The sequence below is a fragment of the Furipterus horrens genome, unplaced genomic scaffold (genome assembly GCF_987537825.1).
Source record: "Furipterus horrens unplaced genomic scaffold, mFurHor1.1.pri manual_scaffold_5, whole genome shotgun sequence".
Taxonomy (NCBI): Eukaryota; Metazoa; Chordata; class Mammalia; order Chiroptera; family Furipteridae; genus Furipterus; species Furipterus horrens.
Genome location: NW_028327175.1, coordinates 2,200,072 through 2,223,117, shown reverse-complemented (window position 1 = coordinate 2,223,117; position 23,046 = coordinate 2,200,072). Strand labels below are relative to the sequence as shown.

The window sequence follows — 23,046 nt, the reverse complement described above, 5'->3', positions numbered from 1 at the left end:
ACAGCTGGCGCGGACGTCAGCCACGTCTTCTCGGGGACCGTGAGAGGCTCTCCCGTGCAGAAGGGACGCAAGTTATTTAAGCAGTGCCCTCCCGGCGGATGTGCAGACTGCCCACATGTGCTTCTGTGATCAGGGGTGCCAGAGGGCGCATCTCTGGGTGCAGAGCCGGTGGGCTTCTGTAAGTCTCTCTCTCTCTCTCTCTCTCGAAAGGTACTGGGAAGGGTACCCGGTTCAAGGGACTACGCACTTTTAATTTACTAGGTATTACCAAACTGCCCCCCAAAGTGCTTACATAATTTGTATCCTAGCAAACAGCTGGGGACCATGATTGCATAAGGCACATGAAAATAAAGCGACGCTGTCAGCAGGAATGGCACTCAGTGCAAATTCCAGGCAGGGACACGGCCTTCGGGGCCCTGTCACCTACAGAAATAATGACCATCAACCACCGCACAAGAGAGCTGGGTCCCCATGTTACGAAACACGGGTTCGCGCAGAGAGCAATTCCTGCTCTTCGCTGCAGAACCTTCCATACGAAGGATCCTGGGAGCTGGAGGCCAGCCCGGGCCCCGTAATTGGAACCATACAAGTGTGTGTTGTGTGTTCATTTCTGAACAGTAAGTTTCATTTTGAAATATATCTGAATCAGCTTGTAAAAATGTCAAAACCAAAACATCCATTTCTTGTCTCCTTGCACGGGTTGATCCGAAATATCTCTTAACCGCATGCTGCATTTCCCCAGCAGCAGTGAGGAGTCATTCGCAGAAGGGTTCGAGTTTAAGGAACGGGAAAAGACGCCTCCCTTCCCTCTGGTTCATTGACAGCGACTGAAAGGTCCCAGGGAGGTAAGAAAGCGTGAGCGTGCATTCTGCGACACGGCTCTAGCTGTCCCGTGGCCCTCGGGAGAGGACGCGGGACCGGGGTGTGGCCGGACGAGTTATCTAAACCACTGAAGAAACAGTGAGGCCTGCAAAGCTGCATCTTGGCTTCTTCCCGTGCAAGCTGTGTGACTTCAGACCAATCACCTAACTCTCTGGTTTAGATTCGGGGACGTAAAGAAAGCCTGGAGCCCAAAGCTGGCGCCCAGCGAGGGCTCTGCTCCCTCCGTGTGGGCCGCCACTGACCGGCAGCCCGAGGGCCCGAGCATTAAGACATATGTGAAAAACAGGAAGGAGCGACACCTCCCTAAGGACACAGAGAAGCAGGGTACTCAGGACGGGAATAACTGGGCTGTCGAAGCTCACTACCTAATTTATGCGTTTCTCCCCTCCCTCCAGTGAAAAAGGGACGTGTAATCTCCGAAGACGCAGGTCACAGGGCAAGCCTGTCAGATTTCCACACGACGATTCTGGGGTTCCAAGTCCTCCGCAGGCTTTGGCATGGTAAAAATACATCTTGAAACCCTTATTGTAGAACTAGGAAACTGAAGTTAACCTCTTTGCTTTGGGTAAAAAATAGCACTTCCCTGTCGGAGCCAGCCCAGCGCACAAACTCACAGGGTCTTCGGGCGTGAGAGGCAGGGTGAGACTCGATTTCTCCCCCACTTTTGTAGTTTTCATGGAAAAAAAAATCATTAAAAAAATGAAGAGTTAAGTATATGAAATTGACTCTAAAATGTCACTTGAGTTTCTCACATAGTTGATAACTGATTGCCAGCTACATTCTGGGAATGATGGTTATTTCTTCTCAGTTAGAGACTTGCCCTGCCTTAAAATTTTCGAACTACTGGTTCCTCTAGGTTTGACCTTGTCATTGCTCTTCTGATTTGAAGGTTCCAGATGAGGGGGGTGACACAGAGCTGCACAGTGTCCGGCTGGAGAAGCTTTCCGACGACCTGGCTGTCACTCCCAACGAGCCCTGCTGTGTGGGAGTCCCCCCTCTGGGGGACAGGGGCGGACCCTTCCCCGTCATCCCTTTTAGAGAAGGTGCACTTTAAGGAGGGCCTCTTTCAAGATCAGTTTTGCGTGACGGTCCATTGTGAAGTCATTTTATTTGTTTTCTCTTAAAAAATAATTTTTTTTGTGGGGGTGGGTTTCCACCTTGAGAAAGACGCCTAACGGTATTTCTGTTCTGGTTTTAAACAGATACTTAAAACGGAAGTGCTCTTTGAGCCACTAGGGAACTCCTCAGCCCCGGCGTCTTCCCGCTAACGGAGAAATTCTTCCTACAACGGTGTTGACGATCGATCGGGCACTGAATTCCGACCGAACGCTGTCCCGGTGGCGGGGGGACCTGCAGTGAGGGGTGGCTTATCACGTCCCAAGGCTCAGTTTGCTTGTCTGTAAAACATGGTGTTGTCGCTTACCGGCCGCCAGGATTCCTCTGAGAGCCGACCGTCTGCCAAACGTTTCACAGGAAAACCCGTAACTGAATGAGGAAGTCCTAATTCTCAGAACGCTGCCTCCTTTTGCCTCTGCCCACACGGCCTAATCGCTCGTCTAGAGAGCCCGGGGCGCACGTTTCCCGGAGCACTGAGTGCCCCCGCAAGCTGAGCGCTCCCCCTTCCAGGTCCAGAAGACCCCGGGCCACGCAGCTCTGGTTTCCCGAGGCTCAGCCAGGGGCAGAGTACGGTTAGAGGACGAAGCCAACAGGCTGTTTCGGTGGAAGAGGGTAGTGGGGGCTGCAAGTCCGTAACCAACAGCAGGAGCGCTGGAGAGGCTTCATTTTCCGGAGGGTAAATGCAGAAGGTGACTCCAGCAATCTGCCGCCGACTGACGCGGCCTGATTGCCGTTTCTGTGCTGTGTGCGGCAAATGCTGGGCTGGCGGACCCCGTGGGAGATGGTGAGGCCCAGAGGCCCCGGGGCTGGGCCTTGCCCTTGACCTCACAGGGCCCTGTGCCGCGGGGTCTCCCAGCCCCCTGCCTGCCATCACCCACACCGTGGCCAACGGCCTGACCGCGGCAGCGCCCCTTCCTCTGCCAATTTTCTGCCTCTGCCCTGGCAACCAGGAAGCCAAACATTTGAGAAATTTGTCTAAAATTAGAGTACATGGCCCGAGACACCATTTTTCATTTCTCCGACTGGTTAGACGTGTAAAAGAGCGCTGCTATGGTGGGTGCAGGCACCGCAGACGGCTCACGGCCTGCTAAGGCTGCGCAGTCCAGACCGGCGCGACCGCTGCACTGCTACTCTGCAGCCCATTGTAAAAGCCCTAAAACAGGGCACCCCCTTAATCTGACAAGGAGTGCTAGTGGGAGTTTGTACAAAAGGCCCAAGTAAAGCTTTTCCAATAATAAAAAATTGAAACACTCTATACACCCACCAGGAGGGTGCTGGGTCAATAAACTCTGCTGCTGCCCCATGACGGCGGCCTGCAACGGGGTGTGACAGACGGGTCCTCACCGACACGCATGCACAGGCCTGCTGGCCGCACGGGACGCACCCCAACGAGTGCGTCACAATCCCATTGAAAGTATCATTGTTCCTGTTTAATGAGAGGGTCGCGAGGTTACAGACGGCGCGTGGACAACCGCTCCCCAGCACAGTACACTTCCAGTTTATCGAGGGGAACATCTTCTGTGTGTTCCGTCTCTGGGACAGAACAGCTGGCCTTAAGTGTGGGTTCGAACTCTTGCCCCAGCCCGGGGAGTCCGTCACACACGCTGTCTCTCTGCGGTGTCCCGTGTCCCAGTGAAAGGACCGCGACGACACGGGAAGACAGGAAACGGTGAGGTCACACCCCGCGGGAAGGGCCCGCAGCACCGAGAGGGGCAGGAGCGCAGGTGGGAGGGACCCGGCTGTGAAGAGGGACGGAGGGACTGGGCGTCAGCACGAACTCGGGGTGGGGGGCGCTGGTGCCGTCCCTGATCGGGGAAAGGAAAGGGGCAGGGAGACGATGAAGGCCTTGGAGGACCTGCGGATCCGCAGGACCCTGAACACCCCGCCACCATTCAGTTCGGCAGACAGATGAGGGGCCACCACGCAGGGGTGGTCACGCGGGGGGCTGTCTAGGTGGGGTCCCGAGGAGCACCCGCCTGTGAGAGGCACTAAGCGGGAGCTGTCCCCAAACAAGCACCAGAGGCAGTGGCCCCCGTGTCACCGAAGCCAGGAGGGGCCTGGGGGAAAGAAGTAGGGACTGAGCGATGACGAAAAAAATACAAAAGGTAAAAACAAACAACCAAACCAACCAACCAGCCGTGGAAAGTGGCCTTGAATTGGGAAAGGCGGACGCACTCCCGGAAAAAGCGGCCGCGTGCAGGGTCGGGGGTGGTGTGCAGGGCGCAGGAAGGGCCGCCTCCGGAGAAACGAGAGATGCGAGGGCGCGGGTGGGGACCTCGGGCGGAGGGTGGGGTTTCCGTTTCTCCTCTTTAACCCAAGAGAGTGGGGCCAGCTGCAGTGAAATTCAATGTGGCGTGACGCGGACTGTGGGCTACAGACAGCACCCCGAGTGCCGGAGTACATTACACAGCTTCCGAGTCGCCGCGTAAAGACCTTCCTCCACCGGACGGCAGCAAGGCCCGGCACGCCCGGCCTCTGGCTCTCTCTATTTCCAACGGTTCGAAATCTCCCACATTAAGACCCAGAAACTTAAAACAGCAGGCTGATTTTGACCATCTGGGGGGACGCCAGGGGCAAGAAACCAGCCAACCCCCAAACGCAACAACATCTTCACGGAAACTAGTTTCATGGAGGCACCTGAAAACGTGACAATATAATTTTATAGGCAAATCACACACACACGTGCTATCTTGACAGATGAGTTAGGATTTAATTTTAGTACCAAAGTAACTCGAAGTCAGTACTGTACGCACGGCGTCGCGTCCTACCTGACTGTCTGCATCGTGCTGACCCGAGGGGCTGGTGTCTGGACACGGGACAGACGTGCTTTTCCATCTGCACATGTGCTCTGTCTTTTAAAACACTCACACATGTCCCAGGGGCTGTAGTAACTTATGTTTACATAACAGGCATGCTTTGTCCACCACAGCATATTTCCTTTTAAGAAACTAAAATACTTTCAAAAGTCCTATTAGGTATTCAACGATCTGAATTCCCTAGCGAGGGAGGGGAGGCCGGATAGTATTGCTTTATTCCTTCTTCCTTTTTTCTTCTAGTAACTATTCATGGCAGGGCCTCAGCCGCTTCCCTCCTCACGGGGTGCTCTGTGCAGCTTTTCTCTCGCGTCTGCCTGAGAAAGATGGGTTTTCAAAATTAAAGACATGTCACCGCAGTGGATCGGGCACCTTGGTCAGGAGGCAGTGCGGTGTGAATGGGGGCGGGGGGGCCCACTCCCCCAGGTGCGGCGCAGGGCTCAGGTGGGATTATCCAGCAGATGACAGCGGGCCTGCTCCTGGTCCGAGCCGTCTCTTTTATGCTTAATTAAATCAATACAACCATCTCTGCACTGAATGTAACAATCTTAACAGAAGTCACAACGGAACATGCAGAGCGTGATAATCATCTCTGCAGTTCGTGAGCTGACAAATGTTCCTCACACGCGTATTCTAAAATTTTTAAAAAGTAAGAGCATTTTTTGGTTTCAGCAATAAAAATGGGAACGTTTAAAATATGTCCCTGTTAAAAATGCTAATTCATATTTATCCAAGAAAGTGTGGCGTGGAGAGAGGCCTCAGCATGGAAAACACCCCGAATAAGATGAACTCCGCACTGCTCACACGCGCACACACAAATGACACTGTGGTTCGATGTTCCAGAACCGCGTGTGTCTCCTGACACGCTAGAGATGAGGGAGCCCCCGGAAGAGGGGGCCCGCCGGGGAGCACATCCATACCTGCGTCCAGTACCCCGGCTCCCCAGCTGCAGGGGAGGGCTGAACAAAACTTCCCCCAAGGGGGATCCGATGCGGCTGTCAACGTTTTTAAAATAAGTTTCCATTTTTACGTTAAAAAGAAAAATGATTCAAGACAGTCAATGATAATAGAAAAGAAAGAACTAACATAACCCCATGAGGTCTGATTACAGCACTGGCTTGTTTTATTACATTTTGAATGATATCCTGGAATCTGGTCCTCGGGCCAACTTCAGGTGGGCGTACAGGTGGGGGTAAGATCCATACAACTCAGCGTCTAGGATACATTTCAGACGAAATCATTTTCTCTTTGGATAACAGCTTGAACCAAGTTCTGGTTTTCAAAATCTCCCTTCTGCTCCCCACCCCACACTTTAAAAGAGAGGGAGAGAGAGTTGGGGGGGGGGGCCTACACGCTACACACTTTTGCTGAAACGTGGTCTCCAGCTCTGGAATCCATTCTCGCCGACCTGTTCTGTTTCACCCTCTTGCCCTGAACTAGTCATCAAACGTTATTAACAGTTAAAGACAACTTGAAGCAACAGACGATTCTGTGTACACAGGATGGGGGCAACCTGACTCTCGTTAACGGCGCCCTCGGAGTTCTCCGTCCCACCTTGGGCAGCGCACGGGACCGCCTGCCAAACTTGGAAGTCATGAGAACGCGCTGCGCGCAGATGCCAGACCAAACAGGCAGGGGATTAGCTGGAAGGATCACAAATGCATTCCTTCTGAATAAATTGAAACACACTGGCCACGGCCAAGACAGATTTAAAATAGAAAACCTGAAACTAATCAATCAAAACCAGTTTAGTTCTTTTTGATGTTATAGTTGGGAGACATTTTACTCTATAAATAATAGAAAAATTACCTGGGGAGAGAAAGGGAGAGGCGGGCCAGGCGGAGAGGCGCTGGGTGCGTGCAGAAGGGGCTTCGCTCTGTCGGGGAGAAATGCCTTGGGAGGCAGCGACCTTGGGGCCTCCCGCTTTTTCTTCTTCGTAAATAATAACTGTTATTTTTGTAAGTGATAAGAGTTAAAAGCCTTAAAGAAAAAAGTGAAGACACACTCACTCTTGGCTTGGCTTTTACATTAGAACACTGAACGAGTCAAACTCAACGTGGAAAAGCCCAGAACAAGGCTGGGAGAGGGGCGCGCGGTCAGATGTTAGACAGACCATCCAAACAGCTGGAAAAGCTGTTGATTCTCCTTGGGAAATTTGTAATGTATTTGACTCATGTTTTCATGCAGCTCTGGACTGTCCTAGGGGGTTTGAAGGGGAGAAAACTTGCCAAGAACTTTATCTGGAAAATGATAGTATTTTACCAGTTTTCCAATTAGACCAAAAAAAAAAAAAAATATATATATATATATATATATATATATATATATATATAAAGAACAATTACAAAAATATTCAAAGTTGACAAATGCTATCTCTGTAGCGATCCCATCCGGGTTACGTGTCCAGAGGTTACTGAGTGAACGATCTAATACATTTATACACATTGTTTTTTTCTTTGAAAACGCATCCACCCACAAATACAACATGAAGCGATTTAAAAAAAAAAAAAAAGGTGACAGCGTTTTGTTCCTTCGTTCCTCGAGCTGGACGATACGCCGGGTCTCACGTTGGGGACCCCGCTCTCTCGGCAGTGTGCGCAGCACCAAGTCTCCCTGTGTGCGCCTCGGCCCACTGACACGCGTGTGTGACGCAGAGAAGCAGGAAGGGGAAGGCGTGCTGCTGGAATCCTTGCTGGTGAGATGCTGGTTTTAGTCCTAAACAGCCCTTGCCTAGGCTCTGACTGCTGCTTAAAGGTTTTTAGAGGTTTGCTTATTTATAATTACGACATTGACTTCTCCCAATCATTCTCCCCAAATGGACTGAGAGTGGTCTCTAACACACACGGAAATATTTATGGATGGAACAGCACGGAGTCTCGGATTGCTTCAGAGCCCCCCAGCGTGGGGCGGGACAGGACGTGGGGGCTCCGATGAAAGGGGACTGGCCACTGAACCTGGGGGGCGGGGACTTGGGGGTCATTTTACTCTTTATTCCCTCTACGGGGTGTTTATTATGCTATTTATTCCTTCTACTCCTGTAGAAAATATTCTATAATTTTTTAAGTTAAAAAAAAGAGCAGAAATGAAAAAATTACCTTTTTGCTCAAAAATGTAAATAATTAGGCAAAACACTATTTTCCCAAATTTTATAATTTCCCAGGATTAATCCCCCAAGCTGCAACGTCTTCTTTTTATCCCCCCCTTAAGAAACACGGCTCTTTTATTTGGGGTCAGACCTTCTGGGCCGCAGCGACGGTGCCGACAAAGCTGCTTCCTAGGGCGCAGCTGGGAGACAGCCTCCTGGGCTTCGAGTCCAGAGACGCAGGCTCCACCGTCCCTGCTCCTTCCCAGCCGCGTCACCTTGGACAAGTCACTTCCCCTTCCTGGGACGCTGCACCACACCTCTCTCCCCTGTTTGTTCCCCAAAGCTTTATACAAATGCAAGGTTGAGCCAGGTCACATTTCAGGTTTTTTTTTAAAAAAATGCCAGAAACAGCTGAATTACGGCAATTTCATAGAGTCCAACTTCATATAAGACGTTATGCTTATGATTTCTTTCTTCTGGAGAATTCAGAGCCAAAGATCGCTGTTGCTAACGTATTATTCTACAGGGTTAGTGACCCCTGGGTCAAGGTATTTTCTGCGGAACACAAACCAGGGACCTATTTCAACAGGTAAATTGGAACTGGGAATTGGTCCCGTTCTCTAGCACCAGGACTGCCCCGGGGCGACGGGCCTGAAGGTACCTGAGGTAGCACATCTAGCAACGGGAACTGGTTTTTACTTTATCACATGCAGCTCGTCTGTGCAGCTGGGGCGTGACCTGGAGAAACAGCTGTAGAAGAGGTGCACGGAAAGTAACATTTGTTACATTTGTTTAGCGGTGATGAAAGTGAGCGTGATGGGTACGGGGCTGCAATTTACAGGCGTAGCTGAGAGCAGAAAAATCTGAGTACAAAGGGCCAAGAGATGAAAAGAATATGAACGTTTATAGTGGATATAAACTTGCTTTCAAAAATTTTAGTATCAGAAAAAAATACACAGAGCCTTACGTTCCCTGATGTTAAATAATCTAGTTCCAAGAGGGTGCATTTTTTTAAAAAAAGGCATTAAAGACTGAAATGATCACAGTCATTCCTAACGTGAGGAAGTCACTCACTCTGGGCTAGTTCTAATGAGTTCTCCTCTTTGTGTGTGTAGGCAAAAGAAAAAGTCTTCAGATTTTTATGTTGATTTTGAAAACGTAGTAAAGGGAGCCTCTGCTTTGGTGACTAAGCCAGGGGACCCTCCCCAACGCCACGTCCGAGCAATCACTTGGACACAAGCACTGCCACCCTAAGGGTGAACAGGAAACACGCCCGCCCCTCCCAAAAGCGTCCCTTCCGAGGATTCTTGGTGGGAAAGAAGCAGGCTTTAACAGAGATGGCCGGGGATGAAAGTTCTAAATGCAACATACCATCCAGATATTAACAGCCAGGAACGTATTCCGGTAACCCCAAAGCTACAGAGACAGCACACCCAGTGCCCGTGACGGTCACGGCCGTGACGCTAACACACCCACACAGGAGACGCGATCTGTATTACAGACCTTCTCCCTGTAGATGCCCCAGACCCTTCCACTGCCCCACACCTACCCCGGGAGCCGGGCGGAACCTCACAGCCCCATTTTTAGTACGAAAATGCAAATACAGAAGGGGAAAACACACCCTGCGTGTGAAGAATTATGTCTTCACATCTTAGAAAGTCCATTGTTTTCCCAAAACTCATGACATAACAATTGGTTTCGGAGACAGCCTCGCCAGTTTCTATGGAGATATTTGGTTTACATACTGAAGCGAGCAGTTCACAACCCAAAACAGCAAGTTACTTTGGTTGCTTTCCTGACAGGCATGACACTAAGAGAAAGAAGAGTTTAAGCTCTTAATTTACACAGCAGGTCATTTATTCCACGCACATCATGAGGTTGGCATAAGACACTCTCTCAGATGCATCGGTTAAGTCATTTAATAGATGAACTTAAAGTTGGGATGTAATTATTTATGTCCTGTAACTCCGCTCTGTCCAGATACACACAGTATACGGCCCGCGATATAAATGCATCGAAGTGACAGAGATCTGAGCCCTCCTGTCTGTACGCCTCCCCACCGCCAGCCCTCACGGCTTCAGAGCCGCAGCCGGGGCAGCCTTCCGCTCACCCGACCCCATCCCTTGCCTGCTCCCCTCTGATGTTGGGGGCCCCGGGGCTCTGTCTTTGAGCCTCTTCTCTCCGTTCTCACATGGCCCCGTGGCCCCTACCTGGCACCACCCCTTGGACAGGCAGCAGGCCCAGCCACCCTAACGCTCTAGCCCGCATTTCTGAAGCAACCAGCCCTGACGACGGCAGCCCCGCTGGCCAGCCGCTCAGCTCCCCGAGCTCAGAGCCGCCCCGACAGAGCCTTCTTCCTCTGCGACCACAGATCGGACCCGGCGCCGCCAGGGCGCCACTGGCCTTCCACCTCCGAAGTACCTTGACCGCCACCACCCTGCTGTGCACTGACATGGGGACCTCCGTCTGGATTCCTGCAACAGCCGCCGGGCCAGCGTCCCCGTTCCAGCCGTGACGCCCAGAGCCCACAGCAGCCAGAGGCCCAACGTCCTTCGGCACCTACACAGCTGGTGGCGGGGCCTCTCAGGTCAAGGACAGGAGGAGCCAGAGGCCCGGCTCGGCCGTAAGGCCCTGCTTCCCACTGTAACTTCCCGGTGCGATCTCTTACCCGTCGCCCTCGGTCCCCAAACACCCTGGGAGCTCGATCGGCATCTCTCTCCCGGCTCTGCACGCGCCCCCTCCTGGGTGATGCTTGCCCGGTGCCCTTTCACTGCTCTCTTTTAGATGGCACCTGCCCCCGACCACGGAGGTCCCCTCCTTGCCTGCACTAGGAGCTCACCCCACCCGACAGTGTTACTTACACACGATGCGATAGCTCCTCTGCCTCAGTTTACAAATTCCCTCCCCAGGAGGACATCAGCGGCACGAGGGCAGGCAGTTGTGCCCTGGTCACGGATTCTAAGTGTTTATTATACGTGGTGGCCACACGATAAAGACTTGCTGGCTAAAGGAATGAATGAGAGGATGACACTTCTGGCCGAAAATGCTACAAGCAGTCAGGGCCCTGTCTACAAACAACAGCACAGTTCCTGTTCCTCTGAGTCCGCCCGCCTGCCCCAGCCTGGGGACAGCCCTCTGTCCCACAGGAGCGCTCCCCAGAACACACAGGGCCGGAGTGGGGAGGTCCTGGAAGAATCCAGAAGGCGGGAGCACAGTGCGTACGCCATTAGCTCTGTGAGAACTGGCCTCCGTGATCTGTCTGGGAAACTGATTCAGTATAAATGACACCGTGTACAGTCTGGACTCCACGTTCCCATAGAAACAGATCACACATTAACTTTTCGATTTATTTGTAGACTGGGTGCAGCCCACCCTAGCCACCTGCAGTCACATGCCTGTCTCCTGGCGGGCTGCCTGCGACTTTGTCACGTCGTCCAGGCTGGCCCTGAGCAAAGGCAGTGGCAGGCCAGTTCCGCTGTAAGTGACTGGCATTGTCAACTGCGTCTCTCTCCTTGCAGCTTCCTGGGAGAGAAGAACAATGACACTCTGGGATGTTACTGGTGGCTTCCCCTCAATATTCTGCCCTGCAGTGTGATGTATAACACGTGCCCTGCCCCTCTGAGGTCACCCCACATACCAGCAGAGAGAACTCCCGTTAAAGCAAACAAAGGCCCTCTGTGCTCCACGTTTTCTGCCCAGAAACAAGGTGTTTGCAAGCGGAGGTCAAAGGCTGGTGCTAGAGGAAAAGGCGGCGCACCTGTCGAGGTGCCAGGCATGGCCTTCAGCCCACCTGTTACCTACCCCGTCCTAGCAGGACAAATTACAGCGTGACAGCATTTGTGAATTTGTTTATTCACTTATAAATTCAATCACTCAACGCACGTGAATAAACGCGATAGGTGTTGTTCTAGAAATTAACAGACTAATGAATAACATGCTGCGTCCTTATGGACCGTAGATGTCCAGCTTCTGAATGAGCTTAACGGCTTAGGCTTTCCCTTTGTACGTGGAACTTGAAGCCACACGATTCTAGAGTTCAGGTCTGGTGGGCCCCTGCGAGGGGCCTTCGGGGTCACGGGGCGTGAAGCCTAGATCGAGGAGAACGCAGCGCTTCCGGCTTCCTTCCCGAAATGCAGGCTCCTCGTTTCCGCTCTGTCTACCAGACGGTGACGGGCCAGCTCAGGATCGTGGCGACGGGGGTGTGACCTCCCAGAGGATGGATGTGGAGCCCCCAGGAAGGAGGCATCCGGGCAGCCCGGGGGTGTGGCCTGGGTAGAGACAGGAGAGGCCCATAGAGTCACATCCCCTGAAAGCAAGACCTTCTTTTTCTTATTCCTACAGCCTCTGCCTTTCCTCGCTCAGATTCTCTAAGTACTTCCGTCCCCTTCTCTAACCTGCCTCCTGCCTCAATGTGGGAGAGGCAGACGAGGACGGCTGCAGGTCGGCGTCCCAGCAGCCCTGTCACGGGGCCACCTCCAGTCTCGCCCAGTGGCCCTGTCAGGTGACCACCCGTGGGGGAAGGCCCGCAGGCCCACCAGCCCTCAGCGCGCCTGCCTGGGGGGTGCTGCCCACGGCGTCCTCCGGCTACGCGACACCGCCGAGACGTCCTCAAGGGTCTGTCCTTTATTCCTGGTGATGGACTGACATGCACGCGACACAGGGCTGGGGCAGACGCACGCTAAGGGGCGGGACCTGCTCTGAATCGGATACCGTTCCGTCCTGCGGTGTCATTTAGCGACCTCGTAACTCATACTGAACAGAAAGGGGTGAGGGGCGTCTGGGCGCACGGGCCGGCCATGGGCAAGGTTCCACCAAGGAAGAGACTGGAGATGGGAGGAACCACAGAGAAAGCATTCTCCCGGGAAAGGGCCACAGCCAGGTGAGACAGGCCGTGCCCGGGGCTCGCAGGCGGTGGTTGGGCAGAACACGGTGACCCAACCTGTCTTGGCAGCTGGCGGGTCTGGCAACCTCAGCGCCCCGGCTCTGCGAGGGCCGTCCGGCTGTGCAGCTGCAACGCAAACAGCAAGTCAGAGGCCCTACTTTCCATCAAGCAGGCTCACGACTCCCTCCTGCGCTGAAGACTCAGGTGTCTGTGCACCACCCACGCTCTATTTGTTGGAAGGCAAGAACTCGGTTTCCTGAGCCTTCTGTTCTCTTGGTCGCTGATGAACATACATGAGCGTCTTCCGTGTTCCAGGTACTGGGCTATACACACGCAGGATGAACACAGGCTGTACCCCAGCACATTGGCTCTGACGGGCCGGCCCGGCGGAGGAGAGGGACGAACCTAGGGGTACCACACAGTGCGCGGGGGGGGGGGGGGGGGGGGGCGCCGTGACAGGCACCCCGGTGGAACGGAGCGCGCAGCGCGCAGGGAGAACACGTTTGCAGACCTCCGGGAGCCAAGCGATGACACGACCCGCCTGGAAACCCCCACGTGGTGTGAGGCAGACGGCCGCGCGTCAGGGAGGAGCGGGCGGAGGGCCGGTGCGCGGCGCCGAAGACTCTGGACTTGGACATTGACGTGACCCAGTTTCCCTGCAGAGGAGAAGACGGGGAAAATGCGGAGGGGCGAGGCCAGCACGCAGCCCCCGGGACGGGACCGGGTGACCGCCGGTGACCGGTTGGTAAGGGAAGTGTCACTCACTGCAGCAGAGCACAGAGGAAGAGACGCGCTCCGGGGGCAGGGGAGCTCGACGCTGGCGGGCTGAGCTTGGGTTGCCCACGGAGGCTCAGAACATGTCGCCTGCAGGGACGTCGTCAGCAGGGGCACAGCTGCGGGGGGCGGGCGCGGGAGCCGTCACGCCCTCTGGACGAGGGACTCCATAGCGGCTGGCTTGGGACTTCTTTCCGCTGCAGTTTTACACTGAGTGGCGATGTGACTGGTCTCCAGACGGGAGCACGTACTTTCCTTGTTTTCGTTTATTTTCGGAACAAGCACACACACATTACCCACACGTTTGCAGAAGAGTTTTGGTGTATTTGAGAATTACAATATGAATATGGGGGAATCTGAGACCTAGGCAAGGAAAATATCCCACTCATAGTTGTTTTTTTCTTTTGTTTGTGGTGTTAAATTTAGTATAGCGTTCTTCTGTGTAGTGATTTTTCCCACTTGGGGAACTAAAAGGCTGTCAGTCATAACTTCACTTTGAAGGTTCAATTCTTTTAACCTGAAAATCTCCCCATCAAATCTGTGTCATAAATACCTGGTTTGAGTTTTTATGAAATATAGATCAATATAACCTCAGACCTTCCGTCCATACAATTTTGCCAAAATAAACTCACCCAAACGATTGGCCCCGCTGATAGAAGAGATCATATTTTGAGAGATACCAGCACAAAATATAAGTATTTCAAACTTGAGCTCTTTGATGACAAAATTAGAGCAGAGACGCTTTATCAGGACCCTGGAAACTGGGTCCGAGAACAATGACTCCGAGTCAGGAGACGCCGGGCCTCTCCACAGAGCGCTCTCCGGGTGCCCTGCGTGACCCCGGGCGAGGCCCCCGCCCCCAGGTGCGCCTCCCCTCCCTCCTCTCACTGCGCTGTGTGAGAAAGCATTCTGTGTTCTGGAGATGGAAGATATAAGGGCTGCCACTTGAGTGGCAAGTGGGGGCCTCCCCTCAGGGGGGGAGGAAAGACGAGCGTCTGACCCAACTAGAGGCCCCCCTGCCTGGCGCTCTGCTCCCCAGATGACACGTCGGGACCAGTGAATACTCAGATCTTAGAAGTGACATGTCCTTGAGAACCTGTAGACTGAGAAAACAGAATGCTCCCAGGGATGGCGTTCAGCAACGCTTGCAAGTGACCCGACGCGCACTCCTGCGTGTGCTATTGACTTAAAAACATTAAGTGTTTGCGTCTCCGGAGCAGTCGTAGGTCCACAACAAAACCAAGGAGAAGGGGCAGATTTCCCAGAAGCCTCCAGTGCCCACACATCATCAACAGCACTCACCAGGGCGCAGCGGTGACCACTCACGAACCCGCGCCCACGCGAAGTCCTCACCCACGCCGACTTGACCCGAGGCCCACCCTCGGCGATGCACGCTCTCTGCCCGGGAAACCCTCCCTCGCTCCCGACGGCTGCAGGCGCTGATCTTCGAAGGCCTCCATTATTTCGCCTTTTTCGGAATGTCATGCATCAGTAGTTGAAAACATACAGAAAGTAACTCTTCCGACTGGCTCCTTTCACTTCGAATAGGCACGTTAGGTTCCTCCATGTCTTTCCACGGCTGGATCGCTCGTTTCTTTCGGGGCTCAGTAACTGTCTGGAGGGGCCGCGGTGGCTCTGCTCACCCTCTGAGGGACATCTTGGGTGCTTCCACGCTTTGGCAGTTTTGAACTCGGCGGCTGTAAGCACCCCTGGGCTGTTCTGGGCGTGGACATAAGTTTTCAGCTCCTTTGGGTGAACGGCTGGATTGTACATTCCGAGGGTGTTTAGTTTGGTAAGAAATCACCGAGCTGCTTCCACGCGGCTGCGCCAGGCTGCATCCCCCGCAGTGGCGAGGGAGGGCCCTGCTGTTCCATGTCCTCGCCGGCGTGTGGGGTCGTCACGCGGGGTTCTTGGCGCACTGACAGGTGAGGTGTAGCGGCATCTCGTTATTTTGACCCGCACTTCCCGGGTGATACGTGACGGAGCGTGTCTTCAGGTGCTTATTTGCCATCTGCATGTCTTCTCCGGTGAGGTGCCTGCTCAGGTCTCTGGCCCGTTTCAAATTGGGTTGTTTGCTTTCTTAGGGTTGAGTTTTAAGAGGTCTTCGCGTACTTTGGATAACAGCCCTTTATTCTCAGTCTTTTGCAAATATTTCCTCCCATGACTCTGTATTTGTAATAATCACATGCCATTCACATATTTTTGAAAAAGTAGTGGTGTCTATGTGTGGACCTACGTCCTTAGTCACAGGCGCCCACCCGGTCTGCAGTGGAGACCCCTGACACTCGGTCGGAACACCGCCCCGGCGTTTGGAAGGCCCAGCGTGGGCCAGAGCGCCTGAGCGTCACAGAAACTTCGGCTTTACGCCCTATTTCCTAGTTCGTCCCCTTGCTGCAGCCATTTAAAAAACACCTCATTCAAGAAGAGGGTTACGGTCCAGCGTCGTGACACAAACATCTATGCAGGAAAACAGAGCCTACAGGGCGGAGGGACCGCGGTGCCCCCGACCCAGACCAGGCGGAGGGAGACGCCCGCGGAAGGAGTCGGGGGGAGGAGCCGCAGGCGCGGGAGCGGGGACCCCGCCGAGCTTTCTGCAAAGGGAACGACAAAAGCGGGTCTATAAGCTACGAACCCCCCCTGCCGGCCAAGTGTTCTGCGCACTGTGACGCACGGTGACGGCCAGAGTCACACAGGCACGGCCGCGTTCCGAGACCCGTCCCCTGGCGCACCGGCGCCCTCGAGCCCAGCCTGTCCGGGTCCCCCGGACGGGAGCAGGGGCGGGCCTGCCCGGCCGCCGGGGGAAGAGCGCGCAGATCTCGGGGCGCGGCAGCAGGCGCCGCTGGCCCCCCGGGCCCCGCACCGCCCCAGACCCCCCGCGCAGACCAGACGCCAGCCACGCGGCGCACGCGCTTCTGCTGTCCCCTTATTCCAGCCCCTTCGCCTCCCGCTGAAACCTTCCAGGAACCACAGCACGGGAGACGGACAAGGGCCGCTCAGTCACGACGTCGGGGTTTTGCCATGTCTCCCGCTGCAGCCCGTGCCCTGGGGCCTTCCTGTCGGGATGCAGGGCTAGCAGTTGGCGGCTGCGCGGGGCGGAAAACGCCCACCCCAGGGGGGGGTGGCCTGCAGGGCGCGCTGAGCCGGCTGTTCCCGGGGGGCCGCTCGCAGCCCGCTCCTTTTCACCTTTATTTGCAGCTGGGCGGCTCTGGGAGCAGGCGGAGAGCTGGAGGGAATTCTAGCTGGCCGGGTCCCCACGTCCCGCCCTCACTGCACGGGCGGTGGGCACACGGAACTGGGGAATGTCCCCAGCAACTCAGGCTGGGCCCACCTCTGCAGCACCAACCTGGGCGCCCGGCCTCAGAGGCACGGTCTGAAGGTCTGATTCAGGTTCCCTCCTCCCGCTGCTGGTGAGAACTCACAACCTAGCAACCGGGCCGGCCCTCTTCCCGGGCTGGTTAACGCGCGCTCCCTCAGTGACCCGACTTTTATTGCACTTTCTTGTCCGCTTTGCAAGAAGAACACCTCCGCTCAAACCCAAGCCGGGCTCTCTAGCTCCTCAGTGGCCACTTCCCAGGGGTGGGAAAGCCGCCCTCCAAGCCCTGAATCTGTGTTATCTGTACTCATGCCTCACGACAAAGCCACTGCGTTGGTGCTCTGCTGCCATTTTAAAGACGAAGAAGGGATTCTAAGGTGAGCTTTGAGGACTGAGGATTGTAACCGAAAAGCCTTCAGACTTCGGGGAGAAGCACTCACAATGCACAGAGCCAACAGCGCGGGATCTCCCTTCTGAACAGAGGCGCAGTCACCTCGGACTGTGAGGGACAGAAAACTCTGCACCCGCATCGAAATCACGTCCCCTGCTACACAAGGCGATTCTGCCCACACGACCCTGCACCCGCGTCCGGGAGGAAGAAGACTGCATAGGAGGCTGGTCTAGCTTCAAGCGGACCTCGCAGCTCCTTCAAAGGGACCCTGGCTGGGTCACAGTGGCAGAGGAGGGTCTCCTGGCTCAAAATGGGGGATGCCAACTGTACCTCAATTTAAAAAATCAGAGTTTCTGCTCCATGCGGATTAAAAAACATTTTAATGTGCCGTTCACTCATCAAACCCAGGAGGATAACATGAACTCAGGCGCAGACGAGAGGGAGTCTGTCATGGCCGTTGGCCATCTTCCTCATCTTCTCATTTAACGTCTGTGACCCAGGGCCATACTGGGTGTAGGACAAGCCAGGAGGCCGTGAGGGCTGCGGGGAGTGAGGGTGGGAACGAGTGGGAACTGTCGCCTGGGTCCTTCCTTCTGGGCCACCGATCCAGGCTCTGTGCCAGGCTCCACGCGGCAGATGCGCCGGGACAGTGGCGTGGGGATGGCAGTCCCGGCGGAAGTCACCTCTCTGGGCTCAGGACCCTTTTCTGTTTTGAAAACTCAAAAAACAACAACAACAACAAACAAAAAAAAAAACACCCCACAAACCACCCAAACCAAAACAGCAACACAAAGTGTGTACAAGAACGTTTGGGGGAAATCTCAGAGCACTTTCCAAGCTCACAGACTACTTTCCAGGCCAGGCCAAGAGCCTGGGCCTCTCTTGCAGGGAGGAGACCCCGTGAGGTTTCAGGGGCCATCGGGCAGGAGGGAGCAGGACAGCAGAGATGGGGCGACAGCTGGATGGGACACTCCGAGGCCTCACCCTTGGCGTCGTGCCCCAGATTTTTAATCACCCCTCCGTAACCTCCATGGGACCGAAAGGCCAGCGGGCAGAAGTGCTGTCTTGGCTGGGGCTAATTATTTCGCGGTGCCTGAGGGTGACACTCGGGGATGTCTGAGGGGCTTGAGGGGGGCAGCGTCAGGGATGGGGGCCGCTGGGAGGATGACCTCGCTTCTCCGGACTGCGGGGCAGCGTGGCCGAGCCACGGCAGGGGAAGGACTATAGAGAAGAACTCCTGTCTGGTCCTTCTGGGGAGAAGATGCCGCTGGCAGCGTTCACAGCACCGTCGTCTGTAACCCTCCAGCTGCGGACCGCTGCCTCCTGCACCCGTCAGGACGGTGCGCCATGTGGCCACGGAACATTCCGGAAGACAGAGGTTTCTGTCCGTGGGCAATTCGGTGCTGTTCACGCCACTTTCAGGTTCTTCCCAGAGAACCCTGAGGACCTCTCTGGAGTCATCAGGGTACCCAGCTGTACGCAAGTATGTTTTAAACGCAAATGTTCTTTCCAGAAGATCCTCATGGACTCAATCCTCTCTCATTGTAAATGAACACAGAGAACATGGCCTGGAGGCCCGCTCCTGATTCATGTCCCAGACGCACAGAGCAGCCTCTGGTGGCTCCGCAGCTGGCACAGGGACGCTGTGGGGACCATCTCGAAGTCTCACCCACAGGGACCTTCTCTCTGCAGACAACGCCAGGAGGTCTGCCCGGGCTCATTCCTGTCACCCTACCACGGCCAGTGGTGACAATTTGCATATTATTTTGGACCAGGACAGCTGTAATTGTAAATTGGTTTTCCTTCTTTAATCTGGGACCAGCAGCAAATCATGTTTAATAGCCTTTAATTCCCCCTTTTAATGAGATAATCTGCTTTCAGCAGTGACTCAGCCTTGCAGGGCCCTAGGCTAGCGGCGGGGGGTGGGGGTGAGTCACAGAAAAACAGACGCGGGGAGCCATTAGCTGAGCTCACCCAGCTCCTGCCGGACTCAGACGCGGCTCCGGGGTCAGCCTCCCAGGACCAGGCCGGCCTGCCTGTTACCGGCCTCCTCAGGTGGGATGGCTAAGTCTCGCACCAGGGGCTGGTCTGGAACTGGGGGGCCCACCCCCCGACAGCCGTCTCCCTGCTGCTGCTCTCCGTCAGAGCTCTGGGGCCTCCCAGGTCACTGAGCGTCCCTCCTCTGCACACAGCTCCTTGCTGTCTGTCTGCGAGCACCCACGTATTTAGGAAATGGCCGCCCGGACTGGCAAGGCAGCACCGAACTATATAGAAAAGAACTTCTGGTCCTTCTACACCCCCGACACAAACATGCGAGGAAGGGCGCGTCGCGGGCCTCTCCGCAAAGGCTGCTGCCCTTTATCGGCCCCCAGCCCCGGCCCGGCCCGGCCCGACCCCTCCCGCTGCGCTCCTCGGGACTGTCCGCAGCGGCTCCGCATCGGGAACCGAGTGGCCCGCACTCAGCGCCCTGGTCCTGCTGCGGTCCGGCTCCACGGAGACCGACTCCGGGTCTTTGTCCCTCCCCCTGTCCCCGTCACCCTGCTGGCGTTTCCCGCGCCTTCACTTGGTTTGCTCCCACTCCGTCAGCTGCTGCTGGGACCCTGTGCAGGACAGCTGTCACTCAGCCCACGACGGGGGCCTCCTGGGAGGCCCCGAAGCCCGCTCGGGTGATGTTGACACAGTGAAGACTTTCAGGGTCCATTAGTGTCACCGAGGCCTGCCACCACCACCATTTATTAAGGTCAATGTTGTCTTCATAACCACCTGGTTAACTGGCCTTTTTCCATGTCCAGACAAATATACTATTTTACCTACCTTTTAGCTAAGATTATTTTTCTAATTTTTTCTCTTCACTCAGATTGGATAATTAGGCCTTCAATTTACCGAGAAAACCGATTCGTATCGAGACCTTCATCCTAACCTGCCCAAACAGTTATTTCTTCACCGTCAAAGCAATCCCTGCAAGCTCTACAGCGTTCTGAACTGGAAAGGCTTGAACTTGTGGCTGGGCCACGTCCTTTGACCTCTAGTCAGGGCCAGTCCTCCTGCCCACGTCCCTGTGTGTGGAAAGCCAGCTTCCTTGGCAGTAGGACGTGGTGAGGGAACCCTTCTTTAGAGGCAGGACTTTGAGTGTACGAACACGCAAAGCTGCCCAAGCTACAGCCAGGTTTTCGCCGCCCGCTTGCACAGAGCAGGTACAAACACCCCAGTGCTGCAGGAAGCCCTCTCCACCCCTCCCCGAGGTCAGGGGGTCTCCCTGCACCCCCTTCCCTCCATTCACACCCTCCCCCACCTCTCCTTAGGCCGGGCTCAGAACATCCTTTTTTATACTATTGTCAAACATACCCAAAAAGTAGAGTAATCAATACAACGGATCCCCCCCACCCCATCCACTCCCCAGATCAGCTTTTAACACGCCATCCCCAAATCTGAAGGACCTGGATTCCAATCCTCTTCTTCAGAGCCCCCGAGGCAGCCTGGTGTCCGGCACGGGAACTGCCCAGCACCCACCTGGGGCTGACCACCACGCACCGGTCCCCGGACCGCATCGCCCCGATCCCCTGAAACCATAGCACTAACAACACACACCCTTGTCCTGTGTGCCAGAGTTTTCTTTTCCTTCTTCATTTCGAATCCTGCCGGAAGTTGCAAAAAAAAAAAAAAAATACAGTGCCTACCTTCTTTCCACCCCAACTCTAAAACATATTTTATCCCAAACGATTCTTTTTTTTTTTTTAATTGCCTATGTTCTGAAATCCTTACAAGTGCTCACGACTTTAGCTTTCAAACGGCTCGAGGGACAACTCTGGAACCAGCCGACAAACCAGACACTGCTGGGGAGAAAATGAAAACCAACAAGAATAAACCAGAAAGGTAATCGTTAATTATTTGGGGGAAAGAACCCTTAATTTCCTATCCATTTTGATTATTTTTCGCTGCCTTGCTCTTCGTCAGCACTTCTCACAGCGGAACGAGCGCTCAGACCCGGGGTCTTTAAATCTCAAGAGGGAGGAAGAAGACCCCAATTAGACAAAGAAGGGACTGGATGGGGTAGGGGGCCCAAAGAGCTTAGGGATGGGGCTGGGCGGCCATGGCGGCAGGGACGGCATCAGAGGCCACTAACAAGGACTTGGCAGTTGCCCGCAGGGCAGCGGGGAGCCCTCGGGGCCCCGCGGCAGGAGCAGGACATCGGCTCAGGACACAAAGGGAAAGGGCCATCCTTCCCCCGAAGGCAGGTTAAATGTGAACTATACCAGACACACGTGTAAACAGTAAAATGTGGAGGTGGCCACGGAGGTGCTTCCAGAACAGTGTTGCCAGGCTGGCAAACTGTTAGTTAAGCCTGCCTGGCGTGAGCTCGCGGCATGGCTGTCTCCCCCTCGACCCGGGGCCAGGGCCCACACGGGCACACCGCACCCCGCCTGCCCTCCAACCGCAGGCCCTTCCGCTTCTCTTCTGGGAAACCACTTGCTCCTTGCAGGCCCGTCTGAGCATCCCAACCTCTGTGAAGAGCGTGAGGAGGAGAGATGGAAGACTCCGTGGCTAATGAATCTGGAAGAAAGAGGCGGCTCATCAGCGGGGAAGGCCAAGTTCACTTCCGTGTAGAACAGAGCTTTGTGTCCCTTCAAAAGTTATTGGACTTCTCAGAGCCTGCGTTTCTTTCACGTGTACCATCGACGATGTAACGGCTGCCACCTCCGGTTCTTAGAATAAGGGGGTGAGTGTGCTTCCAGGTGCTCTGTTGTTGTGCCTGATGTGGGTCCGCCGCTCACTAACCATCACCTGGCAACAGGCTGGGAAACACGCGTCGTCACGGGCGGCGACAAAGGAAGAACGGGCTGAATGCCCAATATGTGTTGGGCGGTAACTCACACTTCGCATCGGGCCAACGTTCTAAATGGAGCAATGGACACGTTCTGCACGATTAACGTGACCAGGACACCCTCCAAAAGACAGCTTTACTGCCCAGTGCCCCCCGTGCTGTTGGGTTCTGACGGCAGCCTACGTGTGGCCGGAGCACCAAGGGCGAGCGGCTGAAGAGGAGGAGCCTCTAAGGGCAGAGGCGGATGACAGAGACCCCTGGGGCCAGCCCCCAGGGGCCGCTTCACCGTGGGCTCCCCAAGACTCCAGAGCCCCACCAAGAGCCATGGCTGGCGCCTCACGCTTCGGGCGGGGGAGTTTTTGGAAGGCTCCGAACAATGGGAATGAACGTGGAATGTTTCTTGAGCGCGTTTCAAGGTTACCCAGAAGTATCAACACCAACTGAACAGGAGACGCCTTGCAGAAATTACTTGCGTCTCGTCTGCGAGGCCGGTGGGCTGGATGCCCTGCAGCCGGCCCGCGGCCGTCCGAGGTTCTGGGAAAGGGGGCAGCGGCGGGGGCCCGGCCGCTGTGAGTCAGCCCCGGGCGGGCCTCTGCCGCACCGGCCTGCAGGCAAAGCACGGAACGTCCCGGCTCTCATTACGCTCCCATGGAAAACGGGGAACACAAGGCCTACGGAGCAGAGCCATTGGAAGATGAAAGACAGTGTTTCTTAACTGTCTGGCACATCACAGACACCCAGCAAACGGCACGCTCCCACGGGACTGCGGCTGCACGTCACGTGTGCCTCCTGCCACGGTGAAGGTACAGCGGCCCCGCCACTGGCTGAGAGGCCATTCAGATTCCAAACCCATTTTTTGTTTTGTAAGAAAGATTCCTCCCAGACTCCTCTTGGAATGGGAGTCAAAGTTTCTCCTGAGCGTCAGATTTCTAGAACATTCAGCTCGTGCTATCTCCCACGGGTGACGA

At 55.0% G+C, this 23,046-nt stretch overlaps 1 protein-coding gene across 2 annotated transcripts in view; it reads right to left on the bottom strand.

Annotated features, from left to right (window-relative positions):
- Positions 1–23,046, bottom strand: part of ARL15 (ARF like GTPase 15) — a 287,179-nt gene that overhangs the window by 37,197 nt on the left and 226,936 nt on the right. Inside the window, exon 5 of one of the 2 annotated variants that reach the window (XM_090278858.1) lies at positions 11,774–12,164. The exons of the other annotated variant lie outside the window; for it this stretch is intronic. Coding sequence (XP_090134984.1) covers positions 11,985–12,164 — 180 coding nt within the window. The 3' untranslated portion in view covers positions 11,774–11,984. Of the gene's footprint in view, positions 1–11,773; positions 12,165–23,046 lie in introns of those variants that run through there. 2 annotated transcript variants of the gene reach the window in all.